Source organism: Pseudochaenichthys georgianus, unplaced genomic scaffold (genome assembly GCF_902827115.2).
Source record: "Pseudochaenichthys georgianus unplaced genomic scaffold, fPseGeo1.2 scaffold_738_arrow_ctg1, whole genome shotgun sequence".
Lineage (NCBI taxonomy): Eukaryota > Metazoa > Chordata > Actinopteri > Perciformes > Channichthyidae > Pseudochaenichthys > Pseudochaenichthys georgianus.
The window spans coordinates 62897-82182 of record NW_027263290.1 but is presented as its reverse complement, the minus strand read 5'-3'; the positions used below and the strand labels follow the sequence as shown (position 1 = coordinate 82182).

Genomic DNA, 19286 nt, shown 5'->3' with positions numbered 1-19286 from the left:
TGTTGTATGACTTGTTGTATGACTTGTTGAATGACTTGTTGAATGACTTGTTGTATGACTTGTTGAATGAGTTGTTGAATGACGTGTTGAATGACTTGTTGAATGACTTGTTGAATGACTTGTTGAATGACTTGTTGAATGACTTGTTGAATGACGTGTTGTATGACGTGTTGAATGACTTGTTGAATGACTTGTTGTGTGACTTGTTGTGTGACGTGTTGAGTGACTTGTTGAGTGACTTGTTGTGTGACGTGTTGAGTGACTTGTTGAGTGACGTGTTGAGTGACTTGTTTTGTGACTTGTTGTGTGACTTGTTGAGTGACTTGTTGAATGACTTGTTGAATGACGTGTTGAGTGACGTGTTGAGTGACTTGTTGAGTGACTTGTTGAATGACTTGTTGAGTGACTTGTTGAGTGACGTGTTGTGTGACTTGTTGAGTGACTTGTTGAATGACTTGTTGAATGACTTGTTGAATGACGTGTTGAATGACGTGTTGAATGACGTGTTGAATGACTTGTTGTATGACTTGTTGAATGACTTGTTGAATGACTTGTTGAATGACGTGTTGTATGACTTGTTGAATGACTTGTTGAATGACTTGTTGTATGACTTGTGGAATGACTTGTTGAATGACTTGTTGAATGACTTGTTGAATGACTTGTTGAATGACTTGTTGTATGACTTGTTGTATGACTTGTTGAATGACTTGTTGAATGACTTGTTGTATGACTTGTTGAATGACTTGTTGTATGACTTGTTGAATGACTTGTTGAATGACTTGTTGAATGACTTGTTGTATGACTTGTTGTATGACTTGTTGAATGACTTGTTGTATGACTTGTTGTATGACTTGTTGTATGACTTGTATGACTTGTTGTATGACTTGTATGACTTGTTGTATGACTTGTTGTATGACTTGTTGTATGACTTGTTGAATGCCTTGTTGTATGACTTGTTGTATGACTTGTTGTATGACTTGTTGACAGTACAGTACGTGTTTCTCTGCTCACCTGCTCTGAGATCAGCGTGTGCTCCAGCAGCTGTTTGTCACTCTGCAGCTGTGAGTGCCGACTCAGCACTTTCTTCCTCTCGTTCTGCAGCAGCTGAGTCAGCATCAGCTGCTGGATCTCAGCTGCACTCAGAGAGAGGTCGAGCACAGCGACCAGGGAGAGGACGGAGGGATGGATCTCTGCAGGAAACACAAAGGGAACCTGAGACACTTCCTCCAGATGAGGCTTTCAAAACATTCAGATTGTGATTTTAGATTTCTTATATAATAGTAGGGGTGGGGGAAATAATCGATACAGGATAGTACCGCAATACTTTGCATGGCTACATTGTATCGATACACGGAAGCCAAGTATGGATATTTTATGATATAAGCTGTAGCATATCCCTCCGACAGAAGGTCGTACACTTGACACGTTCTAATTTATTGAAAACTCCAAAAACCAACGTAAGAGCTACACAAAGACACAAAACAACAAATACATTTAAGCTTCATCCATATGAGCATTACTTTAAAATACCATTCAACAAGTGAACTTCAAATAGTTAGCAAAGTTATAATACAGCATATAAACTAATTAAGACACAAAGCACATGTTTATATTACAGTTCACACTGACCTTGAGCCTCTTGCTAACACTGAAATGTAAACTTTATCTTTTGATATCACCAAATATATTTAAATGTTGATATCTCTGTTAATGTCTGTACTTTATCTCCGTTATTTTTCTCCAGAGCAGTAACTTCCTGCTAACAGCGCAAAGTCACCTTCAAGATAAAAGCATGTCTAAATAAAACAGGAAGTTAAGTTAAGACATGTAAACAATTACAATGAAAGTAACAAAAACGTCTCTTTTTCAGGTTCAAAGAACACACATTGGGTTATTTACATAAACTATTCATATTGCAAATACATGTTTTAACCAGGAAGGGAAGACGGACATGGATATGAACCATGTTATTTGCAATATCGCAATATATCGTATCGCAATACTTAGCATATCGTAGAATCGCAATACTATCGTACCGTTGCTTAAAGGGGACCTATCATGCCAAATGCACTTTTTTATGTCTTTTATACATCACTATGTGTCCCCGGTGTGTCGGGGAACTCACGCAGCGTCAGAGAATAAAACCCTCTCTCTTTTCCTCCGTACCCAAATCTCTAAAAACGGGGAACAACGGAGCTGATCCAGATGTGCGTCCGATATGACGTAATATCTGAAATGTGGACCCACGGGCCAATCAGAAACGTTGCCCGACTGTTTTGGACGTAATATGGTCGGTGTTCACATTAGCATCGCTAACACTCAGAGCTAACCTGTGCTGGAGAGCATGTGTGTGAAGAAGCAGGAAGTAGAAAGGAACTCACCATGTGATATAACCGGCAAGAGAGAAAGCCTTTGAGCTCCAGACTGTTTCAGATCCTTGATGATCCATGATATGGAGTTTCATCACGGCAGCATTTAGTTTAGACGGTAGCTGCCGGGTCCCGCATGAGCTCAGACCCCCCCTCTTTAAAGCTTTATTCCCAAATCAGCACTTTAGAAACAGGAAGTGAAATAGAGGGATATGAGGCATGGCTAGAATGATCTGTTTGGTATTTTGAGCAAAACACTTCATAGACATGTTGTTTATATATTTGTATATATCTGAGACCTATGCTATTGCCTAAACATAGCATGATAGGTGACCTTTAAGTATCGTGATAAAATCGTATCGCCTGGTGATTCCCACCCCTCTGCAATAAGTTTAAAAAATATCTCCTTCTTACCTCATTCAAGTATTAGCAAATGGAGTAAATCATTCATGAATTAATTAAATGTAGAGGCAAGGCGAGACACTGCAGGAACATGTGTAAGGTGGAAAATGGGAACATTACGACACAGAGAAAGTAAAAATGCTGTCATGATCCAAAGACCAGGATACTTGTAATGAAGGTTGGACAGCAGATGGACAATCCACTTGTAAATGTAGAAAAAAATTCCGCAAAAACATTTTGAAAACGTAAATATAAAAAGCAATCCAATGTTAAAAAAAATATCCGTTTAATTTAGAAACAAATGAAAAGCAGGGGTTGAAACCTTAACATGTTAACATTGTAACAAATCCTAACATGTGCATCTTTCAAACAGGTTTTTGTGAATCTTAATTCCAAGCTTCTATCGCTCGGCCATTTCCAGATACCACTGTTGAGGACGTCAGTATCGCAGATGAGCCGTTTCCCAAATAATCAGCAACGGTAACGTTATTAATTGTGAAATGTTTTTTATTATACCAGTCAATTATTGAGACACACAGCTGAACATTTATCAAACTATGATGACGGATGAATTTGAAAGTCTTGCATAGATTTTTGCAAGAAAACGTAAAGTAAGCGACTCTCACAGAGACCTCCCCTGTACTGTTGCTATCAAATCAAATCAAGTTTTATTTATATAGCACATTTATAAACGATTGTTGGTCGAGCCAAAGTGCTGAGACCAAATAGAGTGGTGCAGCGACGAGTCCTAAAACCTGGAAGCATTTCTCCACTTCCTGTTCCCTGGTCTCAGAGCCAATGGGATCTCTCCACTTCATGTTCCCTGGTCTCAGAGCCAATGGGATCTCTCCACTTCCTGTTCCCTGGTCTCAGAGCCAATGGGATTTCTCCACTTCCTGTTCCCTGGTCTCAGAGCCAATGGGATCTCTCCACTTCCTGTTCCCTGGTCTCAGAGCCAATGGGACCTCTCCACTTCCTGTTCCCTGGTCTCAGAGCCAATGGGATTTCTCCACTACCAGTTCCCTGGTCTCAGAGCCAATGGGATTTCTCCACTACCAGTTCCCTCGTCTCAGAGCCAATGAGATTTCTCCACTTCCTGTTCCCTGGTCTCAGAGCCAATGGGATTTCTCCACTACCAGTTCCCTGGTCTCAGAGCCAATGGGATTTCTCCACTTCATGTTCCCTGGTCTCAGAGCCAATGGGACCTCTCCACTTCCTGTTCCCTGGTCTCAGAGCCAATGGGATCTCTCCACTTCCTGTTCCCTGGTCTCAGAGCCAATGGGACCTCTCCACTTCCTGTTCCCTGGTCTGAGAGTCAATGGGACCTCTCCACTTCCTGTTCCCTGGTCTCAGAGCCAATGGGACCTCTCCACTTCCTGTTCCCTGGTCTCAGAGCCAATGGGACCTCTCCACTTCCTGTTCCCTGGTCTCAGAGCCAATGGGACCTCTCCACTTCCTGTTCCCTGGTCTCAGAGCCAATGGGACCTCTCCACTTCCTGTTCCCTGGTCTCAGAGCCAATGGGACCTCTCCACTTCCTGTTCCCTGGTCTCAGAGCCAATGGGATCTCTCCAGAGGATTTAGGAACAGAGCTAGAAATAAGGTCTGTGGAAAAGGAACCTGTTTGATAAATGCTCGTTTTGTTCAGCCGGATCATCTCCACATGTCTACTTTTATAATGTTGAATCATAACTCTAATGTCCAGAAGCTACATGCTAACGTGATGCTACAAAGGAGCTCCAGGCGAGTCCAGCAGCACGACTTCAACGTCACGCCGACTTCAGATCCAGATTCAAACACAGATTCTAGATGGAACGAGTTGAAGCGTTTGTCTGAACACTCTGCAGGAGGCAGGGACTGGCTTTCAAGCAGAACAGAAGCTAACTCAGAGGAGTGTTCACGTGTTCGGCGTAATGACGTACAACGGCCTCCACGACTTCTGTAGTCCTGTTCAGCCACTTGCTAACAACCATCGTTTCTCAGACACGTCACCTCTTCAGAGATCACAGTGGGGTCACTGCTGATGGTTTAATGTCGTGGAACAAAACGTGACCCGTCTCTTCAACGCGTCTCAACCTCAGACCTTAGTTCAGATAGTTTCCAGAACCCTACGGAGAGCTCCCATTGGCTCAGAGACCAGGAACAGGAAGTGGAGACATGCTGACTCACTTCCTGGTTTTAGGACTCGTCACTGCAGCGCTCATGTTAAACCCTTCTTACCTGTGTGCAGCAGGTGTGCAGGCAGGTCGGTGCTGAGCAGGAGGCAGAACTCAGGGTGAGGGGGCTGAACAAGGTGCTCTAATCCTGGGAGGAAACATCCAGCAGGACGGGATAATCTCTCCAGGAACCGAGGAGTGGGAGTCAATCGCTCAACGTGAGTTACCAGGACTCTCAGACCTGCAGAACAATCGGTTAGCGTGAGTTTCAGCAGAACAGAAACACTCATATTGTAATGTGTGTTTATAGATTAACTCAGGGGCGGCAGGTGCTGTAGGCTAGGGGAGGCTAAGCCTTCACAAATATTTTTGTCACTGAATCCTGGTAAAATAAAAATATAATGTTTAATGTTTGTGTCTTTGACCTTAGCGCTGCTAGCCACCTGTGTGCTACGAAGCCAGTTCCACAGACCCTGGATATGTTTGAGTCATCTTAACTAACCCTAACAAACGAGATCTCGCTAAGCGGTCCTATGACGCTGGTTGTCAACTCGGTAAATCAAGCCAGGGTTTCTCTCTCCAGCTGAGAGCGCGTTCACGTGAAAGGGGCGGGGCTAGCTACATTTGACCAATCACAAACAGGGACAAGTGTACTGACAGCGCAGCGTCATACTTCATTGATGAAAAGTAAACTAATATTAGACAAATATGAGCTTTAAACATCCATGACTTAAACATATAATCCAGGATACGAGCCACAGAGCTGCTGCAAGGAGAATATGGGGATAAAGAAATAAAATAAAAATAAACTACAGAGTGTTTGAAAGCGTATAGTTTCATGATGTCACGGCCCGTCTAAGACACGATCTGACTTTCATTACATTTGACTCGAGTGTTTCCTCAACTTAACGTGTTGCTTAAAATAATGCTTCTGCGTCCAGTCTGTGACGCTGAGAGTGCTGCACGGCCAGATACGGCTCAGCTGACTCAGATAAGGAGATATATGATATTATATGATCGATGATCTGATTGATGATGTGATATCAGTGTGATATGAATGATAAGTGCGACACGTCGGCGTCTTCTCTGCATGCTGCAGTTTAAACTGTATTTCCTTTCTCCTGTAATATGACTTGAGAGATTTAAACTCCGCACACTGAGCTCTGATTGGTCAGCAGGCGGTGCTTTCACTGAGTCGATCTATTTTCTAGAGACGCCGGAGGCGGGCAGCGTCAGGTAAAACAAGTGACTTAGCCTTCCCAAACCTGAGCCTCACGGCCGCCTGTGGGTGAACTCACCTTCCTCTGCAGCCCGGTCCAGTTTGTGCATCAGATCAGGATCATCAGCAGAAAGCACCGTCTCACACTCCGTCTCCTTCTCCAGGGAAGCCTTCTCTCCTGCACAACACACACTTACTTTACTGCTTTGACTGGAAAACTGTGATTAATATCCAGGGTTTTATTTCCAATCACTGAACTCTGAAGACCTTTAGTAGGAAAAAAGCCTTTATGTCCTTTATTTCACTCAAAACTCATTCCTCTGAGACAGTAAACAAGGCTTGAACAAGTCCTCTCTGTATCCTCTTCTGAAGCCACCAGACTCAGGGAACGATGCATCCCACAGGCTCTGTGAAGTGCCTCCATAAACATTCATCTGTTTGTCATCTTGCAATCTACTTATTTATTTCAATAGTTATCACTGCAATAAACTGTATTTCATTTCATCTTACTGTATAATATTTAATTTCATATTCTGTTCTTGTATGTATCATATTTTATTTACGTGGACATAGACTCCTTCTTATTTGTATGTTATTATATATGTTGCATTGTTGGAGGAGCTCAGGTCAGAAGAATTGCATTGCCATTTCTATACTGTAGCTGCTGAGCATATGACAATCATCATCATCATCATCATCATCATCATCATCATCATCATCATCATCATTTAAAGGAATGGTATGCTCATGACACTCATTTTTAAATAATTATCATCCGATAAAACAGACCAGTCTCTGCCAGTCTTTCTTTTTTTTTTTTTAATCCGATGACATTACCAGTGATTTTAAACTGATTAATTACCGAAATAACATCAACACTGTGGGCGCCGCCATTTTCCGGACGTGACGTAATCCATGCGTTTGGTTTTCGAAGACACGTTGATCTCCATGTTATTTACTGTAGTTTCTCTATTCAAATATGCCTCACTGTATCGCCAAATATTGCCATAATTCTGATAGGAACAATCCACGGAATGCTCGGTTCCATCTGTTGCCAAAAGGTAAGCGTAAGAAGTACATTCGGAGGCAGTGGCTAGCGAAATGTGGCCGGCCCGAACCGAGAGATCCACAGGCTCATGTATGCAGCGAACATTTCACATTTCCGGACGACTACTCTGAGAGTATGATCAAACATAACATGGGATTTAAAGAACAACCATTACTCAATGGAGATGCAGTACCATCGGTCTTTCTGGTGTCATCACCGACCAGGACACCAGTTCGGCCAGTTGAGAAATCGCCCTCTGCAAGTGTGAAGCGACGGAGGAGCAGAAGTAGTGCTCGGAGTAAGAATAAGGTATGTTATGGCGCATTTCCATTGCAGCGGCTAGCCCCGTTTTAACGTCCTTTAGCGTCCAGGCCAGGACCGTTTTTGGTGGCCTTTCCATATAGCGTAGTACCGGCTAGTGTGTATTTCCCCCCAGTTTTTTCCGGCCCCATAAAATCGTGATTCTATGGCCAGGGACAACGAAGCTGAGTATGCTAAACTAGAGAGGGAATCGCTAGCAAGGGTGGTACTACATGCATACATATAGTATCTTATATCATCTTCCTATTATACACACATGCATTTCCAAACATCTGGACTACCTATGTTGCAAATGTATTATCTCTTCAATTTACACACGGCATCTATTGCACGTCTGTCCGTCCTGGGAGAGGGATCCCTCCTCTGTTGCTCTCCCTGAGGTTTCTCCCATGTTCCCTTTAAACTGGGGGTTTTCTTTGGAAGTTTTTCCTTGTACGATGTGAGGGTCTAAGGACAGAGGGTCTAAGGACAGAGGGTCTGAGGACAGAGGGTCTGAGGACAGAGGGTCTGAGGACAGAGGGTGTCGTATTGTCATACTGATAAAACATCAAAACTCCTCTGCTGACGAGTGCGAACTGAAATACTCCACCATGTTTCCGTGTGTTGACAAAGTGAACGCATGGATGACGTCACGACCATCACGTGACTACTGAAAATGGCAAACATGGCGGCGGCCTGACGGAATATACAGGTCTTGATAAAAAAGAGCTATAAAATCATTATTTACCGGGGAACATCGCTGATCTCTTCAGGGTATGGTTTAAACATAACGTTTCACTAAATACTGAAGTTTTGATTAATTATCTAATGAGTGGACCATTCCTTTAAAGAGACTCTTGGTCTATTATTACAAGACATACAACACTCACATATAAATTAAAAATGCCGTTATACCAATGTTTCCACAGAGCTGGCATCGTGCCGCACTGAGACACGGATCTGAGAGCAGCGTAATGACAGAGTTGAGAAACATTCAATCCACAGGTGAATTTGTACATCAGATTTCTCAGAAGAGCATGGAACGTGTTGACTCGTGCGTTACAGAACATTTCACCTGCACTGCACCGCCTGGGTTTTCTAAGCAGCAATAAAACCTGTTAATCTTTGAATCTTGAATCTCTTACACAACTGGCTGTTAGTGCAGAGCTAATTTTGCAAACCACATAGAAAAAGGGGTTAATAAAGAAACCGAGGAAGTTAGAGATACTTTTATTTGGTAGCCAGCAGGGTGACGAAAAGAAGCGAACTCAACTCACAGCTAGGATCATTTTCATGAGATGCATTTCATCACTTCCTGTCCCCTGGTCTGGAGGTCAATGGTTTTCTGAATGTGTTTTTGGTTGTTATCCTGCAATCAGGTCTGTGTTTAGCCACCTTTAGCTTAGCGGTGGTGACGTGAAGTCATGTGTCCGTGCTGTAGTTCCTTTATAGCCCAACATTAGCCACCTTTAGCTTAGCGGTGGTGGGATGAAGTCATGTGTCCGTGCTGTAGTTCCTTTATAGCCCAACATTAGCCACCTTTAGCTTAGCGGTGGTGGGATGAAGTCATGTGTCCGTGCTGTAGTTCCTTTATAGCCCAACATTAGCCTCCTTTAGCTTAGCGGTGGTGACGTGAAGTCATGTGTCCGTGCTGTAGTTCCTTTATAGCCCAACATTAGCCTCCTTTAGCTTAGCGGTGGTGACGTGAAGTCATGTGACCGTGCTGTAGTTTCTTTATAGCCCAACATTAGCCACCTTTAGCTTAGCGGTGGTGACGTGAAGTCATGTGACCGTGCTGTAGTTCCTTTATAGCCCAACATTAGCCACCTTTAGCTTAGCGGTGGTGACGTGAAGTCATGTGACCGTGCTGTAGTTCCTTTATAGCCCAACATTAGCCACCTTTAGCTTAGCGGTGGTGACGTGAAGTCATGTGACCGTGCTGTAGTTCCTTTATAGCCCAACATTAGCCACCTTTAGCTTAGCGGTGGTGACGTGAAGTCATGTGACCGTGCTGTCGTTCCTTTATAGCCCAACATTAGCCACCTTTAGCTTAGCGGTGGTGACGTGAAGTCATGTGACCGTGCTGTAGTTCCTTTATAGCCCAACATTAGCCTCCTTTAGCTTAGCGGTGGTGACGTGAAGTCATGTGACCGTGCTGTAGTTCCTTTATAGCCCAACATTACCCACCTTTAGCTTAGCGGTGGTGACGTGAAGTCATGTGACCGTGCTGTAGTTCCTTTATAGCCCATCATTAACCTCCTTTAGCTTAGCGGTGGTGACGTGAAGTCATGTGACCGTGCTGTAGTTCCTTTATAGCCCAACATTAGCCTCCTTTAGCTTAGCGGTGGTGACGTGAAGTCATGTGACCGTGCTGTAGTTCCTTTATAGCCCAACATTAGCCGCCTTTAGCTTAGCGGTGGTGGGATGAAGTCATGTGACCGTGTTATAGTTCCTTTATAGCCCAACATTAGCCTCCTTTAGCTTAGCAGTGGTGACGTGAAGTCATGTGTCCGTGTTATAGTTCCTTTATAGCCCAACATTAGCCTCCTTTAGCTTAGCGGTGGTGACGTGAAGTCATGTGACCGTGCTGTAGTTCCTTTATAGCCCAACATTAACCTCCTTTAGCTTAGCGGTGGTGACGTGAAGTCATGTGACCGTGCTGTAGTTCCTTTATAGCCCAACATTAGCCTCCTTTAGCTTAGCGGTGGTGACGTGAAGTCATGTGACCGTGCTGTAGTTCCTTTATAGCCCAACATTAGCCACCTTTAGCTTAGCGGTGGTGACGTGAAGTCATGTGACCGTGCTGTAGTTCCTTTATAGCCCAACATTAGCCACCTTTAGCTTAGCGGTGGTGACGTGAAGTCATGTGACCGTGCTGTAGTTCCTTTATAGCCCAACATTAGCATCCTTTAGCTTAGCAGTGGTGACGTGAAGTCATGTGACCGTGCTGTAGTTCCTTTATAGCCCAACATTAGCCTCCTTTAGCTTAGCAGTGGTGACGTGAAGTCATGTGACCGTGCGATAGTTCCTTTATAGCCCAACATTAGCCTCCTTTAGCTTAGCGGTGGTGACGTGAAGTCATGTGACCGTGCTGTAGTTCCTTTATAGCCCAACATTAACCTCCTTTAGCTTAGCGGTGGTGACGTGAAGTCATGTGACCGTGCTGTAGTTCCTTTATAGCCCAACATTAGCCTCCTTTAGCTTAGCGGTGGTGACGTGAAGTCATGTGACCGTGCTGTAGTTCCTTTATAGCCCAACATTAGCCACCTTTAGCTTAGCGGTGGTGACGTGAAGTCATGTGACCGTGCTGTAGTTCCTTTATAGCCCAACATTAGCCACCTTTAGCTTAGCGGTGGTGACGTGAAGTCATGTGACCGTGCTGTAGTTCCTTTATAGCCCAACATTAGCATCCTTTAGCTTAGCAGTGGTGACGTGAAGTCATGTGACCGTGCTGTAGTTCCTTTATAGCCCAACATTAGCCTCCTTTAGCTTAGCAGTGGTGACGTGAAGTCATGTGATCGTGCGATAGTTCCTTTATAGCCCAACATTAGCCTCCTTTAGCTTAGCGGTGGTGACGTGAAGTCATGTGACCGTGCTGTAGTTCCTTTATAGCCCAACATTAGCCACCTTTAGCTTAGCGGTGGTGACGTGAAGTCATGTGATCGTGCTGTAGTTCCTTTATAGCCCAACATTAGCCACCTTTAGCTTAGCGGTGGTGACGTGAAGTCATGTGACCATGCTGTAGTTCCTTTATAGCCCAACATTAGCCACCTTTAGCTTAGCGGTGGAGACGTGAAGTCATGTGACCGTGCTGTAGTTCCTTTATAGCCCAACATTAGCCACCTTTAGCTTAGCGGTGGTGACGTGAAGTCATGTGACCATGCTGTAGTTCTTTTATAGCCCAATATTAGCCGCCTTTAGCTTAGCGGTGGAGACGTGAAGTCATGTGACCGTGCTGTAGTTCCTTTATAGCCCAACATTAGCCACCTTTAGCTTAGCGGTGGTGACGTGAAGTCATGTGACCATGCTGTAGTTCCTTTATAGCCCAACATTAGCCACCTTTAGCTTAGCGGTGGAGACGTGAAGTCATGTGACCGTGCTGTAGTTCCTTTATAGCCCAACATTAGCCACCTTTAGCTTAGCGGTGGTGACGTGAAGTCATGTGACCATGCTGTAGTTCCTTTATAGCCCAACATTAGCCGCCTTTAGCTTAGCGGTGGAGACGTGAAGTCATGTGACCGTGCTGTAGTTCCTTTATAGCCCAACATTAGCCACCTTTAGCTTAGCGGTGGTGACGTGAAGTCATGTGACCGTGCTGTAGTTCCTTTATAGCCCAACATTAGCCTCCTTTAGCTTAGCGGTGGAGACGTGAAGTCATGTGACCGTGCTGTAGTTCCTTTATAGCCCAACATTAGCCACCTTTAGCTTAGCGGTGGTGACGTGAAGTCATGTGACCATGCTGTAGTTCCTTTATAGCCCAACATTAGCCACCTTTAGCTTAGCGGTGGTGACGTGAAGTCATGTGACCGTGCTGTAGTTCCTTTATAGCCCAACATTAGCATCCTTTAGCTTAGAAGTGGTGACGTGAAGTCATGTGACCGTGCTGTAGTTCCTTTATAGCCCAACATTAGCCTCCTTTAGCTTAGCAGTGGTGACGTGAAGTCATGTGATCGTGCGATAGTTCCTTTATAGCCCAACATTAGCCTCCTTTAGCTTAGCGGTGGTGACGTGAAGTCATGTGACCGTGCTGTAGTTCCTTTATAGCCCAACATTAACCTCCTTTAGCTTAGCGGTGGTGACGTGAAGTCATGTGACCGTGCTGTAGTTCCTTTATAGCCCAACATTAGCCTCCTTTAGCTTAGCGGTGGTGACGTGAAGTCATGTGACCGTGCTGTAGTTCCTTTATAGCCCAACATTAGCCACCTTTAGCTTAGCGGTGGTGACGTGAAGTCATGTGACCGTGCTGTAGTTCCTTTATAGCCCAACATTAGCCACCTTTAGCTTAGCGGTGGTGACGTGAAGTCATGTGACCGTGCTGTAGTTCCTTTATAGCCCAACATTAGCATCCTTTAGCTTAGCAGTGGTGACGTGAAGTCATGTGACCGTGCTGTAGTTCCTTTATAGCCCAACATTAGCCTCCTTTAGCTTAGCAGTGGTGACGTGAAGTCATGTGATCGTGCGATAGTTCCTTTATAGCCCAACATTAGCCTCCTTTAGCTTAGCGGTGGTGACGTGAAGTCATGTGACCGTGCTGTAGTTCCTTTATAGCCCAACATTAGCCACCTTTAGCTTAGCGGTGGTGACGTGAAGTCATGTGATCGTGCTGTAGTTCCTTTATAGCCCAACATTAGCCACCTTTAGCTTAGCGGTGGTGACGTGAAGTCATGTGACCGTGCTGTAGTTCCTTTATAGCCCAACATTAGCCACCTTTAGCTTAGCGGTGGAGACGTGAAGTCATGTGACCGTGCTGTAGTTCCTTTATAGCCCAACATTAGCCACCTTTAGCTTAGCGGTGGTGACGTGAAGTCATGTGACCATGCTGTAGTTCTTTTATAGCCCAATATTAGCCGCCTTTAGCTTAGCGGTGGAGACGTGAAGTCATGTGACCGTGCTGTAGTTCCTTTATAGCCCAACATTAGCCACATTTAGCTTAGCGGTGGTGACGTGAAGTCATGTGACCATGCTGTAGTTCCTTTATAGCCCAACATTAGCCACCTTTAGCTTAGCGGTGGAGACGTGAAGTCATGTGACCGTGCTGTAGTTCCTTTATAGCCCAACATTAGCCACCTTTAGCTTAGCGGTGGTGACGTGAAGTCATGTGACCATGCTGTAGTTCCTTTATAGCCCAACATTAGCCGCCTTTAGCTTAGCGGTGGAGACGTGAAGTCATGTGACCGTGCTGTAGTTCCTTTATAGCCCAACATTAGCCACCTTTAGCTTAGCGGTGGTGACGTGAAGTCATGTGACCGTGCTGTAGTTCCTTTATAGCCCAACATTAGCCTCCTTTAGCTTAGCGGTGGTGACGTGAAGTCATGTGACCGTGCTGTAGTTCCTTTATAGCCCAACATTAGCCTCCTTTAGCTTAGCGGTGGAGACGTGAAGTCATGTGACCGTGCTGTAGTTCCTTTATAGCCCAACATTAGCCACCTTTAGCTTAGCGGTGGTGACGTGAAGTCATGTGACCATGCTGTAGTTCCTTTATAGCCCAACATTAGCCGCCTTTAGCTTAGCGGTGGAGACGTGAAGTCATGTGACCGTGCTGTAGTTCCTTTATAGCCCAACATTAGCCACCTTTAGCTTAGCGGTGGCGACGTGAAGTCATGTGACCGTGCTGTAGTTCCTTTATAGCCCAACATTAGCCTCCTTTAGCTTAGCGGTGGTGACGTGAAGTCATGTGACCGTGCTGTAGTTCCTTTATAGCCCAACATTAGCCTCCTTTAGCTTAGCGGTGTTGAAGTCATGTGACCGTGCTGTAGTTCCTTTATAGCCCAACATTAGCCACCTTTAGCTTAGCGGTGGTGACGTGAAGTCATGTGACCGTGCTGTAGTTCCTTTATAGCCCTACATTAGCCTCCTTTAGCTTAGCGGTGGTTACGGGAAGCCATGTGACCGTGCTGTAGTTCCTTTATAGCCCAACATTAGCCTCCTTTGGCTTAGCGGTGGTGACGTGAAGTCATGTGACCGTGCTGTAGTTCCTTTATAGCCCAACATTAGCCTCCTTTAGCTTAGCGGTGGTTACGGGAAGCCATGTGACCGTGCTCAGTGTTGGGAAAGTTCACTTTCTACATGAACTAGTTCAGTTCACAGTTCACACATTTTAAAATGAACTAGTTCAGTTCATAGTTCATAATTCAAAATGTTGAACTAAAGTTCATGGTTTCAAAAATGAACTAATTTATAGTTCATAGTTATTTTTTCAATACGTTGCTGCGAGCTATTATTTGTCTCCTGTACGATGTTAATGGGCCATTTCAATGTTTACAATATCCTCAGAGGGCCGTACAAGTTATTGACCTCTGCTTAAAAAAACTAAAATCACAGCCCATTCATTTCATGCTGTGCAAAGAAAAAGCAACCTCTTAATCCAGATATCTCACCATGACTCGCGTATGCATGCACGTGCAGGGTGGAGCGTGACCACCAACACAGAAAGATATGGACACAAGATGTGTGCAAATGTATTTAGTTTCCTATCCATGTGAACATGGTTTAAGTGTGGGGGACCTAACCTCCTCTAGAGGGGTCCGGGGGGCATGCTCCCCTGGGAAGATTTGTTGCACTTTGAGAGCAACATTAGGAGATCTATGGACACATCTCTCAACACCCAAACACAACTGTAAGCAGATTTTCTTTTAATTTATGGATATTTGACAAATCACTCCCCTTTGAAACTGTATTCTTCTTTATTAATTACTGTCATATAGTATTTTATACCTGTTTACTTTATTCTCTTGTTTTTTTTATAACTATAATGATCATATAAAGATGTGCCTTTACCTCACTGGTTGTAGACAAAGCTTCTTATATTCGTTAGCATAGCTAGCTAACCAGATGCTAATGATAACAACACAGTTATTGACTGTCTGATCAGTATGACAGATGAGCAGATCGCCACTGGGCTTTCAGCTAGAGACACAGACACGCAGAAACTGCGGCATGTGTATGGACTTATCGGTAATGCAATTTCTGAAGTGCTGGAGTGGCGTTCTGGTGCTCTCCGTCAGAACTGCACCCCTGTCAGTCGAGACATATACCACGTGATGACACGTTAGGCTCGTGTTGTGTTCATGGACCCTGACCGTGGCCAGGAAAAACAGGTACTCGCTTGTTTAATTATTTTGCGGTCTAGATTTCTTTCATTTTTTTATTTTTTGCGTGTGTTTATAAATTACCTCGAGGGCCGTACCAAATTGTCTCGCGGGCGGTATACGGCCGGAGGCCGGAGGTTCCCCACCCCTGCCGTAGAGTCTCACTCTGAGCGAGTGCTGCTGCAGCTGCTCTCGGCTTCATCCATACTAATGAATTCATTCATTCAATGCTCGCCGGTTCCGCGGTTCCACATTGTTTGTTGTGAGGAGTCTGATATATTTAGTATATTTATATTTGAGTGCGACAGCCAGGGGTGACAGGCGCGTACGCGTCACAGGCAGCTTGCTGTTGCCAGATTGGGTGGTTTTCCGCCTTATTTTGAAGCCTGTTTACGGTGTGTTTTAACTGGGTTTTCGGCTGAAAGGCATATGAAATCTGGCACACTTTTGAACGCCGTTATAATACAGTGCTGAGAATGAACGCAGTTTTGAACGCCGTTATACAGCGCTGAGAATGAACGCGTTCTCAATTACGTTCATCTAGCGGAAATACAGTACGTTCAGTTCACGTTCGCCCAAAATATGAACGCGTTCATGAACGATCGTTCATTGAACGCGTTCAGGTACATCACTGACCGTGCTGTAGTTCCTTTATAGCCCAACATTAGCCTCCTTTAGCTTAGCGGTGGTGACGTGAAGTCATGTGACCGTGCTGTAGTTCCTTTATAGCCCAACATTAGCCTCCTTTAGCTTAGCGGTGGTGAAGTCATGTGACCGTGCTGTAGTTCCTTTATAGCCCAACATTAGCCGCCTTTAGCTTAGCGGTGGTGACGTGAAGTCATGTGACCGTGCTGTAGTTCCTTTATAGCCCAACATTAGCCTCCTTTAGCTTAGCGGTGGTGACGTGAAGTCATGTGACCGTGCTGTAGTTCCTTTATAGCCCAACATTAGCCTCCTTTAGCTTAGCGGTGGTGACGTGAAGTCATGTGACCGTGCTGTAGTTCCTTTATAGCCCAACATTAGCTTTTTACTTCAGAAATCATAAATTACTGTGTAAAGCCCGCATTTCAGATATTACGTCATATCGGCAGCAAATCTGGATCAGCTCCGTTCTTCCCCCGTTTTTAGAGGTGTGAGTCTCCTGACACACCGGGGACACATATTTATGTTTATAAAACATCCAAAAGTGTTGCATGATAGGAGACCTTTAAAACAACCGAGGATGTTTATGAGTCACTACCTGTGTGTATGCAGCTGTTCGACAGGATATCCAGGTGCTTCTGGTTGTCAGTGAGCAGGTTCCAGCGCTGCACCCAGTCCCTCTTTGTGTTCCCCGACAGCAGCAGCTTCACCAGCATCCGCTCATTGGGAAGAGACTCCTGCAGACCCCCTAACACCCGCCACACAGGAAGCCTCTTTGACACTGGGATGGGGAAGAAACCCAGAGGAGGGTAAGAAGAAGAAGAAGGAGAAGAAGCATGGGGGGTGAGCAGGGGGGTTCGAGGGTCATCTAGGGTCAGTTTGATGCTTCCAGTCCGACTCAGATCCCTCCACTTGTTCAGCAGCTCTGAACGAGTGTCAGGTCCAAACGGGCTCAGATAAGAGATGATGGCGGCGAGGAGGAGAGCGTCTCCTGATAACGACTTGTGATCTGACTCCGCCTCCTGAGGGGAGCACAGAGAACATCATTTAGCCTCATATCAGAATCAGAAACTGAAATATATATATATAACAAATCACCTATGGCTGGCAGAGAACTATCTGCTCCATAGCTTCTCTTGGACAACTGGACTCAAAATCACACATTTTACATTTATATTCAATCTAATATGTAATATTTCATTCCTCACATACTTATGTATATATAATATCCTGCTTTATATGTTGGTACTGCACATTTTTATTTCCATATGTATATTTTGTAATGCTATTTTATTTCAATTTGAGATGTTTACATGTTGGATTGTTTAGTTCTAGTCTTTTAATTTCTCTAATGTACAATGCCCTGTCTTTTTATGCTGCTGCTACGCAAACATTTCCCACATCGGGATCAACAAAGTACTTCTTATCTTCTTATCTTATCAGAATCAGGTTTATCACCAGGTAGGTTGACCTATCGAGGAATTTGACTTGGTGTTGTGGTGCAAACATAAAGGTAAAACAAAAATTAAAAACAAAGATAGAAATCTATTTTAAGAAAACTATAATAACATAAAAAAAATAATTGTAAATATATCACAAGATACGCCAATACAGTACACACGAGGCATATTTAAGGCGAGACACTGGAGGAGAAAAGTGTTCATGCACAGGTATATTTTGAGAAGATACACGAACACTAATATTTAGTTGGAAGAGCAATCTGATTGTGTTTGCAGTAAACTCTTGTGACTCCATGTTACCTGTTTAGCAGCCCTCCACTCTGTGAACAGTGTCTCCATCTTCTCCACAGCAGCAGCAGCTTCCCTCTCTGATCTCTCCGCTGTTTGCATCCTCTTCTCTGTCTCCTTCAGTGTTTCTCTCACCCCCTCCAGCTGTATCTTCTCCTCCTCCTGACGCCGCTTCGCCTCGTTCTTCTGCAGCTCCAGGCGGTTCAGTTTGGCTCGAGTGTGTCTGGCCGTGGCCTCCATCTGCTGCTTCAGCTCCAGCTGTTGTTGCATGCAGCAGCACTGGAACACGGCCTTCACCCAGAGACACAGAGACTCGCAGGCTCTGCTCACCCCCTGCACCGACTCTGGGACAAACTGAGGGCTGTGCACCATGAGCGCGAGCTGCTGCAGACGCTCTGCTGACACACTGCAGCGCTCGAAGAACTCCAACTCCTGCAGAGAATCAGAGCAATAGCAAGACAGCTAATTATAATATCAGCACCATCAGTTACACCTTTTCCTTTGGTGGCTGCTTTACTGTCCGTACATTATTACCCCTGTTATCTTAATTATTATTTTAAAACATTTTTCGTGTTTTTAAATTACATTACATTTAATTTAATTTAAGTGTTTCTTTAGTATACAAGTGCTGTGTTAGTATATAAGTGCTTAGTTAGTATATAAGTGCTTAGTTAGTATATAAGTGCTTTGTTAGTATATAAGTGCTTAGTTAATAGTTCTATCCTCGAGGTGGAGTCGAAGGAGATGAGTTTCAGTCTGGAAGGTGTGTGAGCTTTCTGCTGTCCTGATGTCAATGGGAGCTCATTCCACCATCTTGGAGCCAGGATAGCAAACCCACGTGTTCCTGCTGATGGGAACTTGGGTCCTCCTCGCAGCGAGGGTGCAGCGAGTCGTCTGGCTGATGCAGAGCGGAGTGCACGTGCTGGGGTGCACGGTGTAACCATGTCCTGGATGTAGGAAGGGCCAGATCCATTCACAGCACGGTACGCAAGTACCAGTGTCTTGAAGTGGATTCTAGCAGTTACCGGAAGCCAGTGGAGGGAGCGGAGGAGCGGCGTGGTGTGGAACATTCAGGAAGGTTGAAGACCAGACGAGCCGCTGCATTCTGGATGAGCTGCAGAGGTCGGATGGCACATGCAGGTAGATCTCGTTTAAAGACCTACTTGTTCTCCTGTGCTTTTGCAGACCACCTATAAGACGTACCAGTCTGTGTTTTTAAATTGGGGTTTTCTATTTTCTCGTGTTTTATATTGTTTTCGCATTATGTGAGAGAGCTTTTCAGTCTGTGGCTATAAGTATGGTTTTATTGTCTCGTGTTTTTTACATTCGGTTTTATCTACATTTATTTATGCTGCTTTTTATAAATGTATTGATGTACAGCACTTTGATCAACACTGTTGTTTTTAAATGTGCTATATAAATAAAGTTTGATTGGATAAAGAAAACATATTTATCAGAATCAGGTTTATTACCAGGTACGAGGAATTTGACTTGGTGTCGTGGTGCATACATAAAAGTAGAAACAAATATAAAAACAGATAGAGAACTATTTTAAGGAAACTATAATAACATTAAAAACAATTGTGGAATATAGCA

At 44.4% G+C, this 19286-nt stretch overlaps 1 protein-coding gene across 1 annotated transcript in view; it reads right to left on the bottom strand.

Annotated features, from left to right (window-relative positions):
- Positions 1-1011: 1011 nt before the first annotated feature.
- The window catches only part of LOC117444125 (dynein heavy chain domain-containing protein 1), a gene marked incomplete at its 3' end in the record, with an annotated part of 69447 nt that continues 51172 nt past the window's right edge, over positions 1012-19286 (bottom strand). Inside the window, exons 33-37 of the mRNA XM_034079821.1 lie at positions 17703-18122; positions 16541-16964; positions 6224-6322; positions 4990-5166; positions 1012-1190 (exon numbers count right to left, since the gene is read on the bottom strand). Coding sequence (XP_033935712.1) covers positions 1012-1190; positions 4990-5166; positions 6224-6322; positions 16541-16964; positions 17703-18122 — 1299 coding nt within the window. The remainder of the gene's footprint in view (positions 1191-4989; positions 5167-6223; positions 6323-16540; positions 16965-17702; positions 18123-19286) is intronic.